A 22,744-nucleotide genomic window follows, 5' to 3' on the forward strand; every position below is an offset into this window, starting at 1 on the left:
AGCCATGTCCTTTCACTCAAAACAGTGTTTAAGCTGATGCAAGTGGCATTGCGGGGAGGGGAGAGAGGTGGTGGTGAGGGAGACTGGAGAATGGGGAGAGCAAAGCACTACAGGAGCTAGGCTGCCTGATTGTCTCCCTGGGGTACTCACCCCACTATGAGAGCAGAGGGATGCTGCAGCACTTCTTTACAAGGGCTCCTGAAGAGCCCTGAAACCCCTTAAATATTGAAGTAACACTTTGTTTTAAACAGGCCAATGGGGGCTATACCTGACTGTCTTTTTTTTTTCTTTGTCACACTAAAGAAAAGGCCAGTATGGTTTGGTATTCTTTGTGTGTCAAACAGAAGAGTGCACAGCAGGTTCAAAGCAGCAAGGAGGGGCAGTGGGTATAGTTGATCCTTTCCCCACCCCGGAAATATGTACAATACTGGTTTTAAAGCTGCTGAGATAAGATGCACAGCTAAAAGAACAAAGAGACTCATCTTTTGGATGGTAGCACTAGAATCTGAAGTGTAAGTTTTGCAGTTAGAGGGATGTTGAACAGATTGCAAAAAAACCCTCTCCTAGTCATGCAGCAGTGCACTTTATTTTAAGCTCCAGGTACGTGACTCCTCATGTGTTAGTTAAAATCTAACAGCCTTAGGACTGAAGTCACGCATTTATGCATAGGGTCCTACCTGTAGGCAGTAATAATACTTAACGATTACATAATGCTTAACATTTTCAAAACTCTGTGCAGACACTAATTAATTAATGATTAATGGGAATAACAAGTATGATGCACAGTCAGAGTCTTGGTTCCCTCATAGTTCTCAGCCAGTTACTTAGCTGTGTAACATAGGTTCCTGCATACTTTACTAGTGATAATCTGAGATAAAAAATTAGTTCACTGGGACTTGGTTAGGAAAAGAAAATGCTTTATCCATTAAACAGTGTGATTATTTAACTCCTTGCAGAATGCCTCCCTACTATAGTAGCCTAATCTTTGTCCCTGTTATGGCTGAGACTATGCAAATTAGATGATATAATGGTAACATGAGAGTAACTATTCGTACATTAATTCATTCTAAGGCTAGAAGTTACCATCAAATCGTTAATGTTCATCCAGTATTTCCTGTATTGTGTCCAGGAGCTTGTGTCTGACTATAGCATATCTTCCAAAAAAGGCATTCAGTTTTTATACTGCGAGAGAGAATCCACCACTTCTCTTGGTAGTTTGTTCCAAAGGTTAATTACCCTCACTGGGGTTTTTTTTTCAGGGGGAAGCCCACCCCCGGACAACTGTATTTCTCTACCCCCCCCCCCCAAAAAAAAAAAACAAAAACCAAAACCCTGTATTTCTCATTTGAATTTGTCTGGCTTTAATTTCTAGTCATTCCATCCAAATGTGTTAATGTCTGTGTTTAATTCTCTGAGCATGTCCAGTGTGAACAAGATGTTACCATTGCAAAATCACTGGTTAAAAGAGCTGAGCTTTTGAGTTTGATGGAATTGTTACAGAATGGTGGGATAACACATGTGTTTGTTCGTAGGGTGTGATAGCTATTTCGAGATTTAGGACCTATATAGGGTAAGCCATTTGAACTTAAGGAGATGCTTACATAGAATGAGAGTTTTTTTAGGACAGTGTACTGGTGAACGCCGTTTAATGGTGTTACAAGACTTACGGTGGTTTCCATTTTACAAAAAATACCCAAGTACTCAGAAATCAGGTCTATGATATTTCACCACCGCAATGTCCCCAGCATTCTGGGCCGCAATTTTGCCATTTGAATTCCACTCCTTTTCCTCTCTAGTTGTGGGATGCAACCTTGTAACAGGATTGTTAATAGATCCCCCTCCATAATTATCTAAAAAAGATACTAAGGGAGGCTGATGAATGACTGATATTCAAATGCTCCAAGCTGAAAACATCATTGCTCCAATGCTGCAAGCTAGAGCAAGAACAAAACGACCTTTGAACTCAGATCTCTCACATTGGCCATCTATGAGTCTATGCTGTTTTCAGTTGTTTCACTCAGCCTTTGTCTTGTTCAGTTTGGGGCAGATGAACTGTGTTTGTTCTTAGTGCAAATACAAGTCGGAGATGAAAAGGTATGTTTATTCGCTCTGTGCAAAATTACTTTCCATTGCAACCTTGTTAAATAACCTTAATAATAATTCAGACACCAACATTCTTCTGAAAGCTTGTCTAATACATTATATAAAAATGTGCCCAACATTATAGGGAAGCCTTCTGGACTTTTCCAGAAGGGAGAACTTCTGGTAACCAAGATAATCTAATCAAATGTATTCATTATTGTACTGAAACCAATACAAAGACAATTTATATAGTTAAATACTGAAAAATTATCCAGCTCTGTAGAGTGGCTGCTTGGGTTCCATCTTGTTGCCAAATCTGGCTTTGGTCCAAAATTCAAACAATGGATGTGAACACTCTGTAATCTCACAGACAACTCTGCTTATTAGTGTTAAAATCTATTCCATTTTTAATTTAGCAAGGGGAACAAACCAAGGTTGTCTGTTGTCATCTCTGCTTTTTTACATGGATTTTGAATGGCTGATAGCTCTTATTAGTTTAAAAAAAAAGAAAAAAAATAAGAAAGAGGCTGTAGGGAACATAAAGCATCTTGATGAGCTGACAATTTACTCCTTTTTGTTACAGATCCGTCTCTTCTAGTTTCTGTTCTTATAGGCTTACTAGAGAAATTAATTTTCCACTTGGTATAAAATAAAATTTAATAAGTCAGAATTGTTCAATCAGGGAGGATGTTTGAACTAACCTTATTATCCCTAGCCTGATTCTTGCTTGAATATTTATACCTGCCTCTGGAAATTTCCACTACATGCATCCAATGAAGTGGGTATTCACCCACGAAAGCTTATGCTCCAATACGTCTGTTAGTCTATAAGGTGCCACAGGACTCTTTGCCGCTGTAATATTTAGTTAATTCACATCAGTCAATTTCCTTTGGAATGGGTGCATAGAAGAAAACTCAATTTGTTTTCACTAACAGTAGAAGTCAGAAGTTGCTGGGCACTAGCATTCTAAATCATGATCACTTACATACCCCACAAGAACCTCCCTTTGAGAGATCCTAATTCAAAAGATGCTTGCTGCTTACTAACAGCTCTAAATAAAAAGACAACATACCTGTCACTTTGTCTGCCTTCAAGCACAGCAGAGGAAGGTGAAACATTGGAAGCATTGAGATAGAATTCCACCACCATTCCATTTCATGAATAGTACATAGTACAGATTATGAGCTGGATTCTTTGGTTCATCACAGCCACTTTTTGCCACTCAGGCAATGTGAAGTGGACATATTTTGGCCAGAGGTGGCCAGTAGGTAGAATTCCCCTTATGTAAGAGAAATCTCAACTGGTGTCAAGTTGTCAGAGGTATAGCTTCCTGTTGCGCCAGCAGTCCTCCTTTCATCTTCGGCATTATTGCGTGCTGGGGGAACAGGATAGGAATATGGTGGAACGGAGCTTTGCTACCTATATCTGACAGTGGCATAAGGTCATTTGGGGAGCATCACCTGGCTCCCAGACTGAAGCTGCTCTACCTCCCTGTGCTGAGAAGTGCTTAGGAATGGGGGAAGATTTCCGCCCTATAGATAAATATAAAATACATAACACGTCACTGTATTTTATTTAGTAAGAAGATCTATATCTGCACACAGGCTTCATGGAATATACAAAGTCTGGATGAGGTTTAACTTGTTTTTGTTTTTTAGTTCTCAGATTACCAGAATTACATTGTAAACAGCTGCGTAAAGGAGAATCCAACAATGGAAAGGTCCATTGCTCTTTGTAATGGTATCTCCCAATGGGTACAGCTAATGGTACTCAGTAGGCCAACACCACAGCTTCGGGCTGAAGTATTCATCAAGTTTATTCATGTTGCACAGGTCAGTTTCACTTTGACCTTTTTGGGTTCGTCATATGTCCTTTCTTTGAAACTGTCAGCCCTTTAATTATTCCTTCTTCACCACTACTTGTACTCTCCAGTGGGGTCAGCTGGGAAGGAGAGTTGGCAGTGGTCTCTATTTTTATACCAAATGATCGAGCATCACCTTATTTTCAACTGCAGTAGGTCTCTCCCTTGAGACCCATATTGCAGACCCGTTTGCCCAAAGCAGCTAGACTTCCTTTTGAACCACTCAATACTTTTCCTTAACCTTCCAGAGGTGTCACTATTTAGAGACCGTATTTGCCAGTGAATTACTGATAAAGGGAAGATGCTCAAGATTCTCCTGAACAGGAACATTGAACATTGTTAAAATCTTACCTTTGCACTGAAGAGAGGTGTCCTTTGGAGATGCTCTCTGCTTGTAGAATAAAAAGGCTTTTTGTATAAAGGAAGAGCTCACACAGCACTCCAACAAATGAGAACACTACTTGAGTATAAAAATGGAGTAAGATTGTTTAAAAATGGTAACCAAGAATGATGTGCTACAAAGGACATTTTTAGGAACTCCGTAGAACCAACAGTACCTAGGCCCCAGCTAAAAAGGAAAGCATAGTTTGGATGTATACATTTCACAACTTCAAACTTTAAGTAATTGATATTGTTTGTCAATACAGAAGCTCCACCAGTTGCAGAATTTCAATACTTTAATGGCAGTGATAGGAGGTCTCTGTCACAGCTCTATCTCCAGACTCAAGGAAACAAGTTCTTATGTTCCTCATGAGGTCAACAAGGTCAGTATCACTGTCCTCAGTATCATAAACGTACAGTTTAGATAACATCAAGTAATACAGATTGGACAACCTTCAGGCAAACAATTTTTATTTTTCCCCCCAATTACATTTACAGATTAAAAGATTCCAAATATGTGGTGATGGAAGTGCGGTTAGGGGAAAGATGGGGAATTGATGACTTGAGGCTGTATTTTTAAGGATACCTAATTAAAAATAATCTTAATTTGTGAAGCTAAAATCCGAGGGATTAAGAGGTTCAGAATCTGAAAAAATTGGTGGATTGCTTTTTAAAATATTATTAAATGGCAGTAACATTTGTGTAAGCAGTTGTAAACTAGGTTTCATTTGAAGCCAGAAGATTTAGACCTTTAGGGTTACTTCCTTCTGTTTTGTTTTGTAAATCTTGGCTTGGCTTTCTGGAGGATAAAAACACGTCGGTGAACAATAACATGGGCTGTCTCTATACTATCTGAAGAGACAAATATGTTCACATGAATAAAATCATGAACACAGAAAATGCGATTAATTTTGCTACTTTGTTTATTTTCTTTAGGTGTTTAATGAAATGACAGAACTGCTCTCATCTTATAGGAACTATGACAGTTATCGACGTGCCTACAATGAGTGCACTAACTTTAAGATCCCGATCCTTGGGGTCCACTTGAAGGACCTGATCTCCCTTTATGAGGCCATACCAAATTACTTAGAGGACCAAAAAATTAATGTGCATAAACTGCAGTCTCTGTATAACCACATAAATGAACTGATACAACTCCAGGAGATGGCACCTCCCTTAGAAGCTAATAAGGATCTTGTTCATCTACTCACGGTAGGTCTCTAAGATCACAGAAACAATGCCTATTTTGAACAGCTTTTCATGCATTTCTCAAGCGTTTAAAGCTAAATATATACTTTGCTACAGCTAATATGAAAACAAAATAGCTAAGGTTTTTAGGGTACAGTAGGGGTTACACAGTACTCCCGGTGAGGACACGGGCTATAGGAAAAGGTATTTGATAATACAGGCTGTTTGGTAGTCTCCTTGGGGTAATTTCTATAGGAAGGAATGGAGACATTCTACATTAGCAAGCACGGCCTGCACACCTTCACTAAGGAGGCACTAACTAGGGGCAGGGCTGCCTTTACTCCCCAGTTACTCCTGGAAAGATAGAAGATCTTATAAAAGTCTTCAGGCATGCTGGAGGGGTTTGCTGTGCCTGTTACAGATAGTAGCTGCTTCAATGTGAGAATGGGGAGGCATCATAAGATGCTGTTGGGATAAAGGTACCTCAGTTCTGAGGAATATTTTACTTTTCTTTGTGAAGCTGCTGTATGGTACCAGCAAAGATTGTCTGGAATTAGCCTGTGTTTATGGAATATCTCTGCCAGGACAATGTTACTAGTTCTGCAGGGATGCTCTCCAAATTAAATTAGAGTTGGGGGTGTGTCTCAATATCATTGTTTTAGTCAAAAAAGAGTAAAGGTCTAGAAAACATGACCTATGTGGGAAGATTTTAAAAGTTGGGTTTGTTTAGTTGGAGAAGAGAAGATTGAGGGAGGTACATGATAACAGTTTTCAAATACATAAAAGGTTGTTACAAGGAGGACAGAGAAAAATTGTTCTCCTTAACCTCTGAGGATAGGACAAGAAGCAATGGGCTTAAATTTCTGCAAGGGCGGTTTAGGTTGGACATTAGGAAAAGCTTCCTGACTGTCAGGGTGGTTAAGCACTGGAATAATTTGCCTAGGAAGGTTCTCCATCATTGGACATCTTTAAGAGCAAGTTAGCAGGTTAGAGGATGGTCTAAATAATACTTAGTTCTGCCATGAGTGCAGGGGACTGGACTAGATGATCTCTCGAGGTCCCTTTCAGTCCTACGAGTCTATGATTCTAGTTGCTCCTAGAGTATTATCAAACTATGAAGAATTTTTGATATGTACTTACTTTTCCCAAATTGTGCTGTTTATTTTTAGCAGGTTGCAATTGAACAAGATGGCCCAGTTTTGCTTTCAGCTTACAAACCCTGTTTCAGCAAAGCAATTAAATACGTACTTAACTTTATGCACATGAGTAGCTCTACCACTGAGACTACCATGTGCTCGAAGTAAAACACCTGTGTTACTGAATCAGGACCATAGTCCGTCAGGTTTTCCTACAGAGCCTTGCTACGTACTGAATTTCCCCCAGCCCCACCCCTCCAAAAAAATAAAAATAAAAAAGCTTTTAATACCTTGTTTAAAGTGATTTTTATGTCCCTAAACTTTCTTATTTTCCATAACATTTTAGCAAAAATAATTTTACGTATACAACTGCAGTCATTCACAATTTCAGTGCAAAGCCTTGAAAATGGTGGTGTTTTATGACTGTCTGTATCAGATGTACATTACTCTGGGTTTGTTGTAAGAAGACCTGACAATAGTAGCTTCTCTCCAGCATTGCAGGGCCTGGGGTTAGCCTATTCCTTCCCCAGGCTCACATCGGCCTCCATCCTACTCCTTCCCATTGCCTTTAGTCACCTGCTTTTGCATCAGCAGACATGCCAGTTTGAAGAGGTGGTGGTAATTGCAGGGAGGAGTGACTAATTCATAATGAAAATATTATTTGACAAAATTAGCTTGTTGTTTTGAATTGCCAGAAACCAGTTTAAGATTTATAGGTTATTTGAAATTATCACTACAACTACTGCAGTAATAATTCTTGATCTGTAGGTTGTTCAAGTGGTTTTTTGCATATATTTGAAATCAGAAACTTGAGCAGCCTTGTTCAGTTTTGTTTGGACATGTCACATGCTATATTTCTGGGCCCTGCTTATACAAGTATGAGAGACACCATCTTGGCTGGTACAGCGGGAATTGAACTGGGGACCTCTAGAGCTAAGGGCATGAGCTGCTGAAGCTCTCGATTGGTTACAGAGGGGGACCTGTACACACATTCCTTTGTCGCTTACATAAGCATAACTCCTAGAATCAGCTTTATAGCGTGAATTTGTATGCAAGAGTTCCAAATTCACTTCCTGTGAAAATTATGTAATACCAGCTGAGAATCAGTTATTTGCAAGAACTTCCTGTCACTAAGCTTATTTGCTGGAATATCTGCAGAAACCGAGGCAAAAGGGGGTGTAGGCAAGCTTTTTTTAAAAAAAATTCTATCTCATTCAGGTGCAATAACAGCCTCCTTCTAAAATTAATGGTGGTAGCACCAGGATTCTCACTATGAATAAGCAACTCCATCTTCTGGCTCTGGCATGTACTTACCCACTGTTTATGATCCCAGCTGGGTTTGATGAATTCAAGATGTTGAAACAGCAGATTTCAGGCTGACAGCAGCATAAACTGAGGTGAAGAGTAATAGCAATGAAGCTATGTGCCACTTCCTTCAGTTCCTGTGTCGGGTTCTCCATGTCCAGTGATGGACCCTTGCTGATGCTGTTTGAGGGCTATGATAGTGCAGTTCAACTTCCACCATTATCAGATTTAGTCTGCATCCCAGTGTCCCCTGTTGGTTGGTTGGGTTAGCCCCGCACGTGACCCAAAAAATTACCCCCTTCCAGGGTCCACAAAAATAGTCAAAAAGGAGGAAAAACCCAGACACTAGGCTACAGCTTCTTCATCAGGGTCTGAGTGGACACTTTTCTTCCCTCTATTGGAGGGGCTTGCTCAGTCTTCCTGTAGCCCTGCCAAATGGTCCTTTGCTCAGCTGCTCTCCAGTCTTCTTCCTTAAGCCCCTTTCTCTTTGACAAGATCAGCACCCCTACCCTCATCTAGTCTCCTCCTGGACAGAGAGGCTCACAGAAGTAGCTACCATCTCTCTGATCTCTCCCATACTGAGGAAAGACCTTTTATACCAAACATGCTTTGTTAGCAGCTTACAGTTCCCATGATCACTGGACTACAAGTCTCAGGATCGTTGTTCTTGGATAAAGACCATCTCACAAGAGTGAATCCTCACCCTACAATAGCCTTATCGCCACCACTACTGCTCCTGGCCCTCTACACTTGCTCAGAAATATCTGTTGGTGAAACTTACATTAGATGAATCTATCCCATAAAACAGTTCCCAGAAAGTAAAAATTGAGGGAATTCCAGAGGGTTGGGTTTAGCGGCCTTTGGGAGTGGAGGACTCTTCCAGAAATACACAGAACTGACACTTGGCCTTTGTGCGATGCGACAACAGAATTTTGGTCTTTCCAAAGAGATTATTTCCTTGTAAAAGGTAGTGTAATAACGTGAGACTCAAATCTCAGGTATAGCTAAACAAATACTGCAGTGTCTGGGCAATAATAACCACAGGAACTCCATATGGTGAGCCTACAGTGGAGTGGAAACCACTTATTTTCCTTGCAAAAATGCAGTCGCATATGAGACGTATCAAGCAATAGCAGCACTTCTGCATAACTGTTTGAATTATAATAGTGTAAAATGTTCTAAGCGACTGCCTGCTGGATACAGACTTATCGAGAGGGGTTAGGTATTCTTCTGACTTTCTTAACAGGCCACTCATAGGTAGAGAGCACAGCCTCTCCCTCTGAGAAACCAGTTAAAAATGGGTTTCAGAGTAGCAGCCGTGTTAGTCTGTATTCACAAAAAGAACAGGAGGACTTGTGGCACCTTAGAGACTAACAAATTTATTTGAGCATAAGCTTTCGTGAGCTACAGAATGCATCTGATGAAGTGAGCTGTAGCTCACGAAAGCTTATGCTCAAATAAATTTGTTAGTCTCTAAGGTGCCACAAGTACTCCTTTTCTTTTTTCAATTAAAAATGGCTTCCCAGACTCTGCTGAGCCTATGGAAACCAAAAGAGATACCATACCACATCCACAAATAACCAACTCAGCAAGAAACTCAATAGTTCTTGGGAATGCCTTCCTTGAATTTGTGGATATTGCAATAGTGCTAAAAATGACCTGTACGGCTTAGATAACTTTTCTCTTTTTGTGGGAGTTGGGGGAGGAGGGAGAAGGTGTCACTGAACTCTATAGGAGCCATGTCAATTCAGAGAGGCTAGTTAGACTACTTCTTTCTTTACAGTTACATTTGTGTGGATCATGCTTGAATAAAATCTTTATGAAATTAATTCTAAATAATTAAAATATTGAAAAATAATTTTGTTGCACAGAAACCTAATTTTGCCCTAAACTTCTTGGGTAGCTATTAAAGACAAATCTACCAAAATAGAATTTGAATTATAAGTGCAGACAAGCAGACATCTCTCGTGGATGTGATAGAACCCCCATTGTAATGTCATGGGGACAACAGACTGTTATCGGGTCACTTATTAACTCACACTGCCAATATCCGATTGTACTTGCGTTCATTTCTTAGGCAATGGGAACAACAGATTTGCATTTGGAAATGTGCCCATTTCAAATTGCTGTCAGCACCTAGACTTTAAATGCATGTTCCCCCAAATGTATGGTTTTGTAGCACAGCCTTAATTAACAGTTAATTCACCAGCAAGGTGTAGGTGCACTAGAAACAAGTAAATCCACGGAATAACAGCAACTGCTTAGAGACTAATCCAGTTCTATGTTTATTTTCAGCTGTCACTTGATCTTTACTATACTGAAGATGAAATATATGAACTATCATATGCACGAGAGCCAAGAACCAACCGAGCTGCAGTAAGAGCCTTTCCAGAACCTTAACAAAATGATTTAACAGCAATATACATTTCATCCTTGGTAGACACTTGGGTTTAGCCTACGGCTCATTAAAGACACTGATGTGTTTGTGGTATATTGTTGTTACGAACAACAGCATGTTAGTGAACCAGAATAGTAATAACAACTCTGTATACAGGCTTGCGTCTCCTCTCACTCTTATGATACCAGTGTAACTCCATTTATTTCAAATGATGTATTTGAAATATATGGAGTTACTCCTGATTTATATCAGCATGAGTGGAGACATCAGGCCCATGAGTTGCCCCATTGATAGCGAACTCTAATTCCTCTAAAGCAACAGGCCTCTAACAATTCCAGTAATCTACCCCAAGGCATTTTTATATTTTTATTTTTCAATTTTTTTAATAAACACGGAAAAGAAAGCTGCTTACTGTGACACTCTCTCAAGGCATCCAGAACTGTCAGTCACCTTGTTAGCCCTCTGCCTTTACAAAAGAGAGATTTGCAGATGCTAAACCAACTGACAACACCCTGCCACCCCAGTTGGTTAGCCAGCCAAACAAATGCCTTAGGACTCTGCCAGCCCTTACTTTGCCTAGCAGGTAACACTTGGTGCACCCCAGTGCCCAACCCCCTGGAAGAGCCTTCCCTTTGCTTTTCCTATTGACTTAATGTGCTTGCTTTGTTTTTGGCTTTTACTAGGCTCGACTGACATCTGAGACCTAGGCAGACAGATAAATCAACATTCCATTGTCTAGGAAAACCTTGCTTATCAGCCCTGCCTGGTTTGAACATATTTTCAGTATATACTCAACTGTGTAATGGTTACCCACACATACATCACACAGTGATTGTGATGACCAGCGTGATATAAGTTTTTTCAACTGACACCTTACACAACATTCTTTACAGATAAGTACCATGACAGCAATGTGTTAGGTTTAGTGAGTCTGTCAGGCCTGATAGCAGTTGCTTATATATGACAGTGATCTCTTTGCCATTATGCATTGAGGGGCTTTTAAGGTCACCCTTACATTGCATGAAACTGATCTACTGTTAATCAAAATGCATAGGACTGAATGTAGTAGCCATGGGGAAATTACTGCTGTTCTTGGTAAATAGGCAGAAACAATAAAAATTAAAAGTGTTCATGATATCATAGAGACTAACCATCTGTTATAAAGGAAAATTGTGCCTCACTAATTGACAGTTCAAAACGCCTTTGACAAAGTCCTTCACAAAAGGCTAGTAAGTAAATTAAATAGTCATGGGGTGGGATCATAGTATTGTCAGGAAGCAGAAACTCGGATAGAAAAGAAGAGTTAAATGGTCAGTAGTTTAACAGGATGGCACAGGCTCCATACTAAGACAGGTGTTGTGCAATATATACTCACTGAGCTGGAGCAGGGGGTGAAAAATGAAGTAGCAAAATTTGCAGATGACACAATTTTTTAGACTAATCAAGACTGAAAAATCATGTAAGGAATTGCAGCGGTAGCCAATAAGGATGGATGAACAGACAGCCATGGTGGTGGATTCGTTTGTGTTGGGAAGAAACAGCAAAGAACTGCACCTTGGCAGAACTACTCACCTACCTTATTGGGCTCTGAATTAACTGTAATAACTTAGGGAAAAGACCTAAGTACCACTGTGGATAGCTCAGTGAAGACATTCCCCTCTGACCACTGTCAGAGACAGGATACTGGACCAACTGGGCCACTGATCTACACCTGGCTAGCCATTCTTATTCTTCTGTTAGACAAAGGAAAGAACTTGGTTATTGAAAATACTTGATGAGATGGTAATAAGTTTCTATAATGTTCATTTTAGCCTTTGACACCTTCCAAACCACCGGTAGTTGCAGACTGGGCCTCAGGCATAGCTCCAAAACCTGATCCAAAGACAATCAGCAAGCACGTTCAGAGAATGGTTGATGTAAGTGGCCATTTTACCATGTATGTTTGATTACCTCCTGTATATGATAAGATATGTAATGAGAAGCTGCATACTGAAAACCAGACATCTTCAAACCTGTGCTGAGTCTATTTGCAAACCATGTTAAAACCATTGCATTTTTTGAAAGCACAATTTCGTTATAGTAGCTGTCGTCCCATCAGGGGTATCAACTAACTGCACTGCTGCTTAAACTGCAACACACACTCATTGTTTGCTAAAGTTTATTTTGATACAGAGTGTTTGTCTCGACTGGGGTATGGGCTGTCTGACTGAGTGGTCAAAGCAAGAATCAGGCCAGGTTATATACCAGAAAGTCAGAGGGTGAACCAAGAGTCAAATGTCAGGAGGCAGGCAGGGTCAGGAGACAAGCTTGAGAGCCAAACCAGAGATCAGGAACCAGAGCTGGGCCAGGTCAGGATACCAGAAAGTCAAGCCAGGGGAGCAGAAGCACACAGTCCATAGCAAGATGGATCCCAGTTGTATAGACATCTTCCTGTTCCTGTGCTGGGTTTAAATAGGACTTTGAACCAATCAAGCTTCCAGGACTGGGGCCCTCTGGCTGTGTTCAGCTTCGATTCTGACAAGAGTTAGTAGGGCTCTGAAGTGCAGGGTGGAACCAGATAACTCCAAAGAGCCCTATAGACCAGGATTCATGACCCAAAGTCCCTGCCAGTGTTTCACATGTGTTTTCACAAATTGCTTGATAAAAAGAATTTGTCATGAGCTAGAGGAACTTTTCAAAGTTAAGAGTTAGGACCAGATTCTGCAACCCTTATACTTAATAGATCCAAGCAGTCACATGAATGTCGGTGGTGTTATTCAATGGGCGCAAGGGTTGCAGAAATGGCCTTAATTCAGCCAGGCACTTAAGTATGTGGGCAGTCCCACTGATGTCGCTGGGCTGCCCATGATCTCAGAGTTAAGCATGTGCGTAAGTACTTTGCTGAGTTGGGGGCCTACAAGAGAGAAGGTAACTTTTGGCTTGTCTACACATTCAAGTTGCGCAGGTGCTAGTTATATTGGAGTAGTTATATTGATCCAAGTATTTTGATTGAGTGCATTCACACCATTGCACTTGCACAGGTGCAGACATCACTGGGGTCGCACAGCCTTGTTGGCATGGAAGGGATTATAGTGAACATTTTAAAGGAGGGAACTAGGAGACAGAGGCAGTGGGGGCCTGGCAGCCCAAACTGAGAGGGTGGCAGGTGATGTTGTGTGGGAGAAGGCAGAAAACACCAAGCAGAGAAAGCAGGGGAAATGGCCAGTAGTTTGTGTAGAGGAGCTATGGAGATATAGAGAAGGGAAGGACACTTCTGCCCTCCCCCCTAGCTGTTTCTGCCTGGTTTCAAATAACAAAGGCAGCAGGCACTAAGAATCAGAAGGAAGCTCCTGAGCTCAGAGCTGCCCTCTTGTATCACAGGTACTGGCAGATGACCTTGTTTTGGGTGAGAGTTTCTGAGCTCTGTTTACACATGCTTCTTGCCCCAGACAGCAAGGAAGTCAATTCTCTTAACTTCAGGTCTAGGCAAATGTGCTAGGCAATATAGCCCCTTTGGTGAACCCAGGAATGCTCTGAAAGGTTTGGCGTTCTAGTGGCTTGCAAATGGGGCTCTTGGGAGTTTGTAAAACATCTTAAAGTCAGAGTGACTTTGGGACAAGCTGATGACTAGATAGGGAGTGCAGAAAAGTCACCACCCCTCAGTGCATCAGTCACTGCTGCAGTGTAGGCTAGAAGTGGGAGAATTACTTGAATTGATGACGCTATATTAATGAAACTGTCTACGGTGTTACTCCATTGATTTAACACTCCCTCCAATGTAGAGCTGCCCTGATAAAATAGGCTGAGCAACTATTTTGGTTTAACTACAGAGATCTAGCTCTGGGAGTTGCACCACTTTAATAAAGAGGGCTACAGTGGTGCAACCTTTGTGTGTGGACCTGGCCATAGTGGCTTAGAGAGGGGAGAAAGGGGCTGAGTGTGAAAAACAAAGGGATTTGTGGAAGGGAAGTACCACCATATCCAGGCAGTGGGATTGCACACACTATGGAGCAGTACAGAATTTGGTCCATGTTGTTTAGAATTTACCTTTGGGTTTTGACATCAATCCAGAATGTACGATGGTTCTATAGACTTAAGCAGGGCAGGCAGCAAGAAAGGTCCTTGCACTGTTTTAAAGAAAACCATTAAAGTTTATTTTACACTGAATGACTCAGAAGCAATACATGTTTTTGTCTGGGATGCTAATATATTTTGAACTTAATTTTTTCCCCAAAAAAGGTGATAAGTAAGTTATGCGACTTCATTATAATTTCCTCTATTATTATCTTATCCAGTCTGTCTTCAAAAATTATGACCATGATCAGGATGGATACATTTCTCAGGAAGAATTTGAAAAGATTGCAGCCAGCTTTCCATTCTCATTTTGTGTCATGGACAAGGACAGGTGTGTGTCTGTGAACCTCATTTTTACATCTGTTTCTGCATGTGAGCTTCTTAACAGATAGTTGTTGTCATAAGAGATGTTAAAATCACCTTCCTCTCTCCCAAAATGAAAGTGGAAACGTAACTCACAAAAGCACCTTCTGAGTTAGTTGCAAATGACCTCACCCCCCTGCAGCAAAATCAAACCGTTGTCTGTTGTGAGACTCCAATACTCTGCTTAGACCGATTGAAGAAAATTGAAGTGTAATATCTTAAAGAATCTTTTATTGAATTATATTCAATAACATTAACTGTATTGAACATTTTTCTAAGGTAAAACTGTGTCTCAGAACAGGCTTTTGTTGTTGTCGTTGTTAAAGACCATATAGAGAAATAAAATATGTTTGGCACAGACCAGTGAAACCTGTGTTTTGATCAAATGACAACAGATTTGTGTGTTAGCCAAAAAATGTTCCTCAAAAATATAGAAAAATGCAGCTGTGGTCATTTGGAGTTTCTCTGGCCTGCCAAGGATTAAAATTAGAAAGCAGAGAAAATTAAAATTTGACTCTGTCAGAAACGCGTGGTATCTCTTTCCTCCTCCTATGAGGAAACCACATTTCTAACACCACATTAGAGATGGTAAAGAACAGTGTGAATTCCTGTTGGAAGGAATTATTCCCTTGCTTCATTTTTTTTGCTTTGTTTTGATAATTGTGAACAGTGTTCTGAAGGTGTTGTGAGGTTGCACTTCACAAGAAGCTATTTTGTTTAGTTGTATAAACTGCATTTTAATTCATAAATGAGTTTCTGTAGAACCCATGGCCAGATTATTGAATAATTCTGACATCTACGGCTGTTGGGGGGGGAGGGGAGATGTAGTTAACTCTCCTTGTGCTACTGGAAAGCAGAGCCCCTATTAACCATCTCTCTCGTTTATTTGCAGGGAAGGTCTGATTAGCAGGGATGAAATAACAGCTTACTTTATGAGGGCTAGCTCGATCTATTCTAAATTAGGTCTTGGCTTTGCTCACAACTTCCAAGAGACCACTTACCTAAAGCCTACGTTCTGTGACAACTGTGCTGGATTTGTAAGCTTATTTTTTAAGTACATTACATTAACATCTATTAGCATAACAATGTTTCTTCTGTCTAGTAAGCAAACATTTATCATTTAATATTGAAATCTTAGGACAATTTACATGTTAAATGTTACTGACCATGTTTCAATGGAGCCTTTTCCCTCCTTGGTGGTGTTTTTGCTTCTCTAACGTTGCTCCTTCTCCCTCGTGTTCTTCTGGCTGCCAAGGCAGTCTTGTTTCAAGCTGCATCAATGTCAGGCAAAAGGTTCAAAGCCTAGCGCCTCCCTCCCCCAGAGTTTGTTGGGACTGGCCCAGCACTGAGCGAAGCTGGGCCTGCTTCCTGTTTAGCAAAGGAAGACGGGGCAAGCTGACTATGCTGCTCCCTGATGACTGATTCCTGGGATCAGCATCATGCTGTTATGGGGTGATGTCTGATATGCATTAGTGATGGCTCCTGAAGGCGTGTCACAAGCCGGAGACTAGGCTTTACGCAAGCACAATAGACATGACTTGTGACACCCCTGCTACTCCAATTGTGGGACCCCTTTTCAGATCGGCAGACATGATTGACTGGCAAGAAAAAGTATCAGGCTTCAAAACAAAGGGGTGGGCTTTTGTCACATTCTTGTGCCTGGAGAGAGCCATCCGACATGCCAAAATTCAATGAAATATCTTAACACAAATATGCCTTTTTTTCCTTTGTGCCTGAATTCCAGCTCTGGGGAGTTATTAAACAAGGATATAGATGCAAAGGTAATTACTACTTCCTCTTCTGTTGACTGAATGCATAGTTATAAAGGTGCCCTGCGAAATTAATGATAAGGTTGTATAGCCTGAGGATACATTATCTTTTCCATAGCCTCACTTCAATCCCCCCCACCTAAAGAGCGTCTACTGACAGAGGAAGCCATGGCCTGAGATCTGGAAGAGGGGCAGGTGGCCCTCAGCCAGTTTGAAGTCATAGGACCTCACAATGGATGGCCCTAGTGCTCCGCAAATCCCTACAGGATCTGTAATGGACACTCCTAGCGAAGCAAACCCCAGCTCCCAACAGAACTATTTGGGGAGTTCCACAATGGAAATCTTGCAGGGTTTTCCTTCCTCTGAATACGCTCCTGCAGGCTTTTGCATGGGAGAAGACAATGTGACCATGCAATATTAAGTAGCCACCTGGGCCAGTACCACTCTAATGTGTTCTGCTTGGCTGAGTTTTTTGCTAGTGGGATATCTTCAGTATAAAAGTGGGTTTGAATGGTACATTGCACAGGGATGCAGTTGAGTATATTTACCATCCATTTGTGGTTTCATACCATGCCTTACAGAACATGTAAGAAGGCCTCTGCAGTTTCCTGGGGAGGTAATACAGTGTGGGAACGGATCTCAGATGCTGCAGCAAAACCACTAAATGCTGCAAACCTTGTTTTACTTGTTTACAGACTGTGGAATGAACTGTCACAAGCAATGCAAAGACCTGGTTGTATTTGAGTGCAAGAAAAGATCCAAAAGCATGACTGCTGATAACAGCCCGACCTCAGCCCTCGCTTCTAGCCTCTGCCCTGTAGGAGTCAAAGAGCAATTCCATGGTGAGGAAGGTTCAGATATCTAAGATCAAAGTGACATATAGGACCCCTCCTTTATCCCCTCCCCCAACATGTTGATTAATTGAATACCTGGGTGGTATGTGAAGCTTCCCCTAGGAGAGGCTAGCTCCCTGTTCCGCATCTTCCACCTGCAGCCCTGCCCACGCTCCCCCCTGCTCTGCCCAGGCCCCCTCCCTTGTGAGGGCCCCAGCATCTGCCAAATTTCTCCTACCCTTACCCCTCCCCACCGAAGCCCCCGCCACTCAAGATCTCCACATCCCTCCTCTTCTCCACCCCCTCTTCCCTGATGCCCCCACGACTCAAGCTCTCTGCATCCCTCCTCTCCTCCATGTCCCTGGTCCTGCAGGTGGGGGGAGGGGGGGTGAGGAGGGATGTGGCGAGCGGCAGGTGGCCGGGTCTTGCGGGGAGGAGGTGGAGGAGAGTTGCGACGCAGCGGCTGTGCAGGCAGCCTTGCAGGGAAGAGGGGGGTGGAGGAGAGGACTTGGGGGGAGGAGAGTAGGGACATGGCAAGCAGTGGGGACCTGTGCAGGGGTAAGGAGAGGAGAGACTCACCAGGCAGTGGCGGGGGTCTCGGGGAAGGGGCAGAGCAGGGAGCTGTGCCAGGGAAGGCTTATACCCGCCTCCCATGATTGAATAGCATTAGTTAATAAACACTAGAATTCATTAACAACAACATATTGACTAGTATCAGAGGGGTCACCGTATAAGTCTGGACTGGGGCTAGAGCCAGACATAAGTAAACCTAAGTCTGGGTGCACCCACCACTATCCCTCTCCTGCTCACAATATTGCTAATTATTTCAGGCCTGGTCATTTCCTGAGCAGAGACCTCCAGTTGTGTGAAATTGTAGGACGTGCACAAATTCCCACAAGAGCTGAGCCAAGACGCTGTCCAACTTTTCTGAGCTGTGACTCAGAGGATCTGAGCCCAGCTATCTAGAAGTGAAAGGCTGATGTGTTAACTAATTGTGCCACCTTGTGACAAGCAGATTGCAGTGTGCTCTAGTTTCTACCACTTGGCAGGAAGCAATTGCAATATTAAATAAGTGGCTCAGAGTTAAATTCAAGTTTTGCTTCTGGGTTTCTAAAATCAACTCATGTACATATCAGTGCACCAAGAAAATTAAAAGCCATAATTACATTCTTTTCTTCATTTCCCTAGGTGATTTCAAACTCCCTCTTGGTCACCTTAACCTTCACTAACCCTCTTACATTAATACTCAGTTGTACAGATCTTTATTAACTGCCCATGCTTTCCTGCCTATTTCAATCCAGGAAACATGGCTTAATCTCAGATTTAATAAGTTAAGCATCCAAAAGAAGAAGTGTTTCTTTTTTGACTCAGATTTCCCCAAGGTATTCGCTCTCATCATCTTTGAGCTCTCCTGCTCTTTGCGCATCGCCTGTGTCTGTAAATCTGCCTGTAACCACACCGCCGGCATTGCCCATGCACACCACTGCCTCAACTGCTCTGATGGGGGAGTTCTCACCCATGCCTCCATATAAAGATATAAACGTTTCACAGTGATGGTAATTAACCATTGGAACAGTTTACTGAGGGTCATGGTGGATTTGCCATGGCTAGCAATCTTTAAACAAAGGTGTCAACGTTCCTCCCCCACTCTGAACGCTAGGATACAGATGTGGGGACCTGCATGAAAACCTCCTAAGCTTATCTTTACCAGCTTAGGTCAAAACTTCCCCAAGGTACAAAATATTCCACCCTTTGTCCTTGGATTGGCCGCTACCACCACCAAACAAATACTGGTTACTGGGGAAGAGCTGTTTGGAAACGTCTTTCCCCCCAGATACTTCCCAAAACTTGCACCCCACTTCCTGGACAAGGTTTGGTAAAAAGCCTCACCAATTTGCCTAGGTGACTACAGACCCAGACCCTTGGATCTTAAGAACAATGAACAATCCTCCCAACACTTGCACCCCCCCTTCCCTGGGAAATGTTGGATAAAAAGCCTCACCAATTTGCATAGATGACCACAGACCCAAACCCTTGGATCTGAGAACAATGAAAAAGCATTCAGTTTTCTTACAAGAAGACTTTTTTAATAGAAATAGGAGTAAATAGAAGTAAAGAAATCCCCTCTGTAAAATCAGGATGGTAGATACCTTACAAGGTAATTAGATTCAAAACACAGAGAATCCCTCTAGGCAAAACCTTAAGTTACAAAAGAGATACACTGACAGAAATAGTTATTCTATTCAGCACAATTCTTTTCTCAGCCATTTAAAGAAATCATAATCTAACGCATACCTAGCTAGATTACTTACTAAAAGTTCTAAGACTCCATTCCTGGTCTATCCCTGACAAAAGCAGCATATAGACAGCCAGACAGACCCTTTGTTTCTCTCCCTCCTCCCAGCTTTTGAAAGTATCGTGTCTCCTCATTGGTCATTTTGGTCAGGTGCCAGTGAGGTTACCTTTAGCTTCTTAACCCTTTACAGGTGAGAGGAGTTTTCCTCTGGCCAGGAGGGATTTTAAAGGGGTTTACCCTTCCCTTTATATTTATGACAAAAGGCTGGAGGTTTTTCTAAACAATATGCACTAGGAATTATTTTTGGGAAGTTCTATGGCCTGTGTGATAAAGGAGGGCAGGCTAGATTATCACAGGGGCCCCTTCTGGCCGTGGAAGCTATCAGGCTGCTCTCACTGACCTGCTCTATGGTCTCCCTTAGGCCCATCTCTCTCCAGCCTCCAGAACATGCAGGGCTGTAACACATGCAGATATGGCCATCCATCTTGCCCCAGGTACAAAGAGCCACAGCTGCATCCTTCATTAGCTTCACTGACTCCCCCGTTCATTTAAAAGTTCTCAAATTGTCTCCATTTCTCACCTCAAGTGCTTGCCCCACATAGTTACTACAGTCAGACTTGCCTCTTTCCCTTTCTTTTCCCCTGTCCGTTCACACATCTAGTCACAGCCTCATCTTCTCACATCCCATTCATGCGCCACTCCTGAAGAGAAAGTTTTCTCTGAAGTTCTGCCATCTGGACTGGCTCCCCTGTATCTCTCACCTGATCAGCTCTTCAACCCTTTTCAAATCTCACGGGAAGACCTCTCTTTTCCACTCTGCTTCTTGTGGCACCCCAGGGGTTCGCAGGGTTGTGAGGCACCTTGCCACTACCTGCCCTTACTGTGAAGCAGTCTTGTCCATGTCTGTTGTGGGTCAGCTTCCTGAAACTAGGATTGCCAGGTATCCAGTTTTCAACCAAACACGTGGTCGAAAAGGGACCCTCTCCAGCCCAGTGAAAATGAGCGAGTGAGGGTGGGGGACAGCGAGTGACAGAGGGAGGGGGATGGAGTTAGTGGGGCGGGGCCTTAGAGAAGGAGCAGGGCCAGGGATTTTGTTTTGTTCAGTAAGAAAGTTGGCAACCCTACCTGAAAGCAACAGCTTCTGGTCCCACAATCATGGATTTCCCAGCCTCCACAGAGCTCGCCTTCTCTGTGCCAGCTAGGGCTAACCCCCGAGTGCTCCCTGCAGTGTCCAGTCCCTCTCACTGGACACTCACAATAATTATCAGGTAAGCGGTCCCCAAAGCAAAATGTACAAACAGCTTGGCTGGTACATCTCAGGATGTGATCCTTTTATAACACAACAGCAGTGTAATCTATTTCTATGCTTATTATCAAAGATTATGATTTTAGAGATATTGATACAGGATAATGAGTGGAAACAGAACTGATTACACATATAAAACAAAACATAAAATGCAATCCAAGGTCTACACTTATTAATAGTTACCTTTCCTGTTTTATAAAGTAGATCTTCTCCCAAGGATTCAGTTATGAAAGAGCTGCTGGTTTTCAGTCAAAACCAGGACCCAAGTTTTTACAATGATCGCAACACCCTTCAAGGGGTTTCCTCAGTAAGGGGATACCAAAATGAGAAATAAAAGGAGAAGCAAAAAGCCAAACTCATTGTTTTGATCCCTCAGTCAGGATTGCCCCTTCACCCCCCCCCCCCATTGTGATGCCTCCAAGTTGTCTTCAGATCCTTCTGCTGATTTGAAATGCAAATATAGCTCCCCTTGTGTTTGGCTTACAGTGCTTAATCTACATATTAACCTAGGCAGACTCGTGAACATACATGCCTTTGTTTGGCAAAACCAGTTCTTCACTTCTACTGGGGAATAACACCTTGATACAAACCAAAAGGACATAGTTTCAGTATAGAGACATAATTTTTTACATATAATTAGTACATAGATATCACAACAATATTAATGATCAGCATTTCTCACTCCCTCTGCTTTCATTTGTTGCTTTCATTTTGTTACTGTTGTTTAACTCTGCAAACCATTCTGGGATCACTTACATGAAAGACACTGCAAAATGAAGTATTTCATTGTACCAGTTTTAGAGGGGTAAGTTAACACAAAGACTGATTTTTTCCCCAAGGCCATGGGGAAAGGAAGGGTATGTACAGGTGTAGAGAGGTTGTTTTACTTTGTATTTGGCACTGGTCTGACCACTGCTGGAATACTGTGTCCAGTTCTGGAGTCCACAATTCAAGAGGGATGTTGATAAATTGGAGAGGGTTCAGAGAACAGCCCAGAGAATGATTAAAAGATTAGAAAACATCCTTGCAGTGGCAGATGCAAAGAGCTCAATCTACTTAGCTTACAAAGAGAAGGCTAATTCGATTACGTTCTTTAAGTACCTACATGGGGAACAAATATTTAATAACGGGCTCTTCAATCAAGCAGACAAGAGGTATAACATGATTGAATGGCTGGCAGTTGAAGCTAGACTAATTCAGACGGGAAAGTAAGGTGTACTTTTTTAACAGTGAGGGTAATGAACCATTGGAACAATTTACCATTCTCCATCAGTGGTAATTTTAAAATCAAGATTGGATGGTTTTCTAAAAGATCTGCTGCAGGAATTATTAGGAGGAAGTTCTCTAGTGTGTATTATTTCATTTTCATTCATAGTACATAAAAGGTTGTTGCAAGGAGGAGGGAGAAAATTGTTCTTAACTGCTGAGGATAGGACAAGAAGCAATGGGCTTAAATTGCAGCAAGGGCAGTTTAGGCTGGACATTAGGAGAAACTTCCTAACTGTCAGGATGGTTAAGCACTGGAATAAACTGCCTAGGGAGGTTATGGAATCTCCATCACAGGAGGTTTTTAAGAACAGGTTAGACAAACACACTGTCAGGAATGGTCTAATTATTACTTAGTCCTGCCTTGAGTGCAGGGGACAGGACTAGATGACCTACTGACGTCCCTTTCAGTTTTACACTTCTATGATGCTACATCATCTTAAAGACAGCTACATTTACAGTAATACTTTCCTAATTCTTTCCCATGTAAGTAATTTTGCAGTTGCT

At 42.0% G+C, this 22,744-nt stretch overlaps 1 protein-coding gene across 4 annotated transcripts in view; it reads left to right on the top strand.

The window, feature by feature from the left end:
* Window positions 1-22,744, top strand: part of RASGRP1 (RAS guanyl releasing protein 1) — an 83,401-nt gene that overhangs the window by 42,413 nt on the left and 18,244 nt on the right. For all 4 annotated transcript variants that reach the window (XM_048855827.2, XM_075129728.1, XM_075129727.1 and 1 more), the window contains 9 exons: window positions 3,741-3,914; window positions 4,591-4,707; window positions 5,261-5,536; window positions 10,249-10,329; window positions 12,163-12,267; window positions 14,626-14,735; window positions 15,660-15,804; window positions 16,512-16,548; window positions 17,232-17,378. In XM_048855827.2, coding sequence (XP_048711784.1) covers window positions 3,741-3,914; window positions 4,591-4,707; window positions 5,261-5,536; window positions 10,249-10,329; window positions 12,163-12,267; window positions 14,626-14,735; window positions 15,660-15,804; window positions 16,512-16,548; window positions 17,232-17,378 — 1,192 coding nt within the window. The remainder of the gene's footprint in view (window positions 1-3,740; window positions 3,915-4,590; window positions 4,708-5,260; window positions 5,537-10,248; window positions 10,330-12,162; window positions 12,268-14,625; window positions 14,736-15,659; window positions 15,805-16,511; window positions 16,549-17,231; window positions 17,379-22,744) is intronic.

Source organism: Caretta caretta, chromosome 6 (assembly GCF_965140235.1).
Source record: "Caretta caretta isolate rCarCar2 chromosome 6, rCarCar1.hap1, whole genome shotgun sequence".
In the NCBI taxonomy this organism is placed as follows: Eukaryota; Metazoa; Chordata; order Testudines; family Cheloniidae; genus Caretta; species Caretta caretta.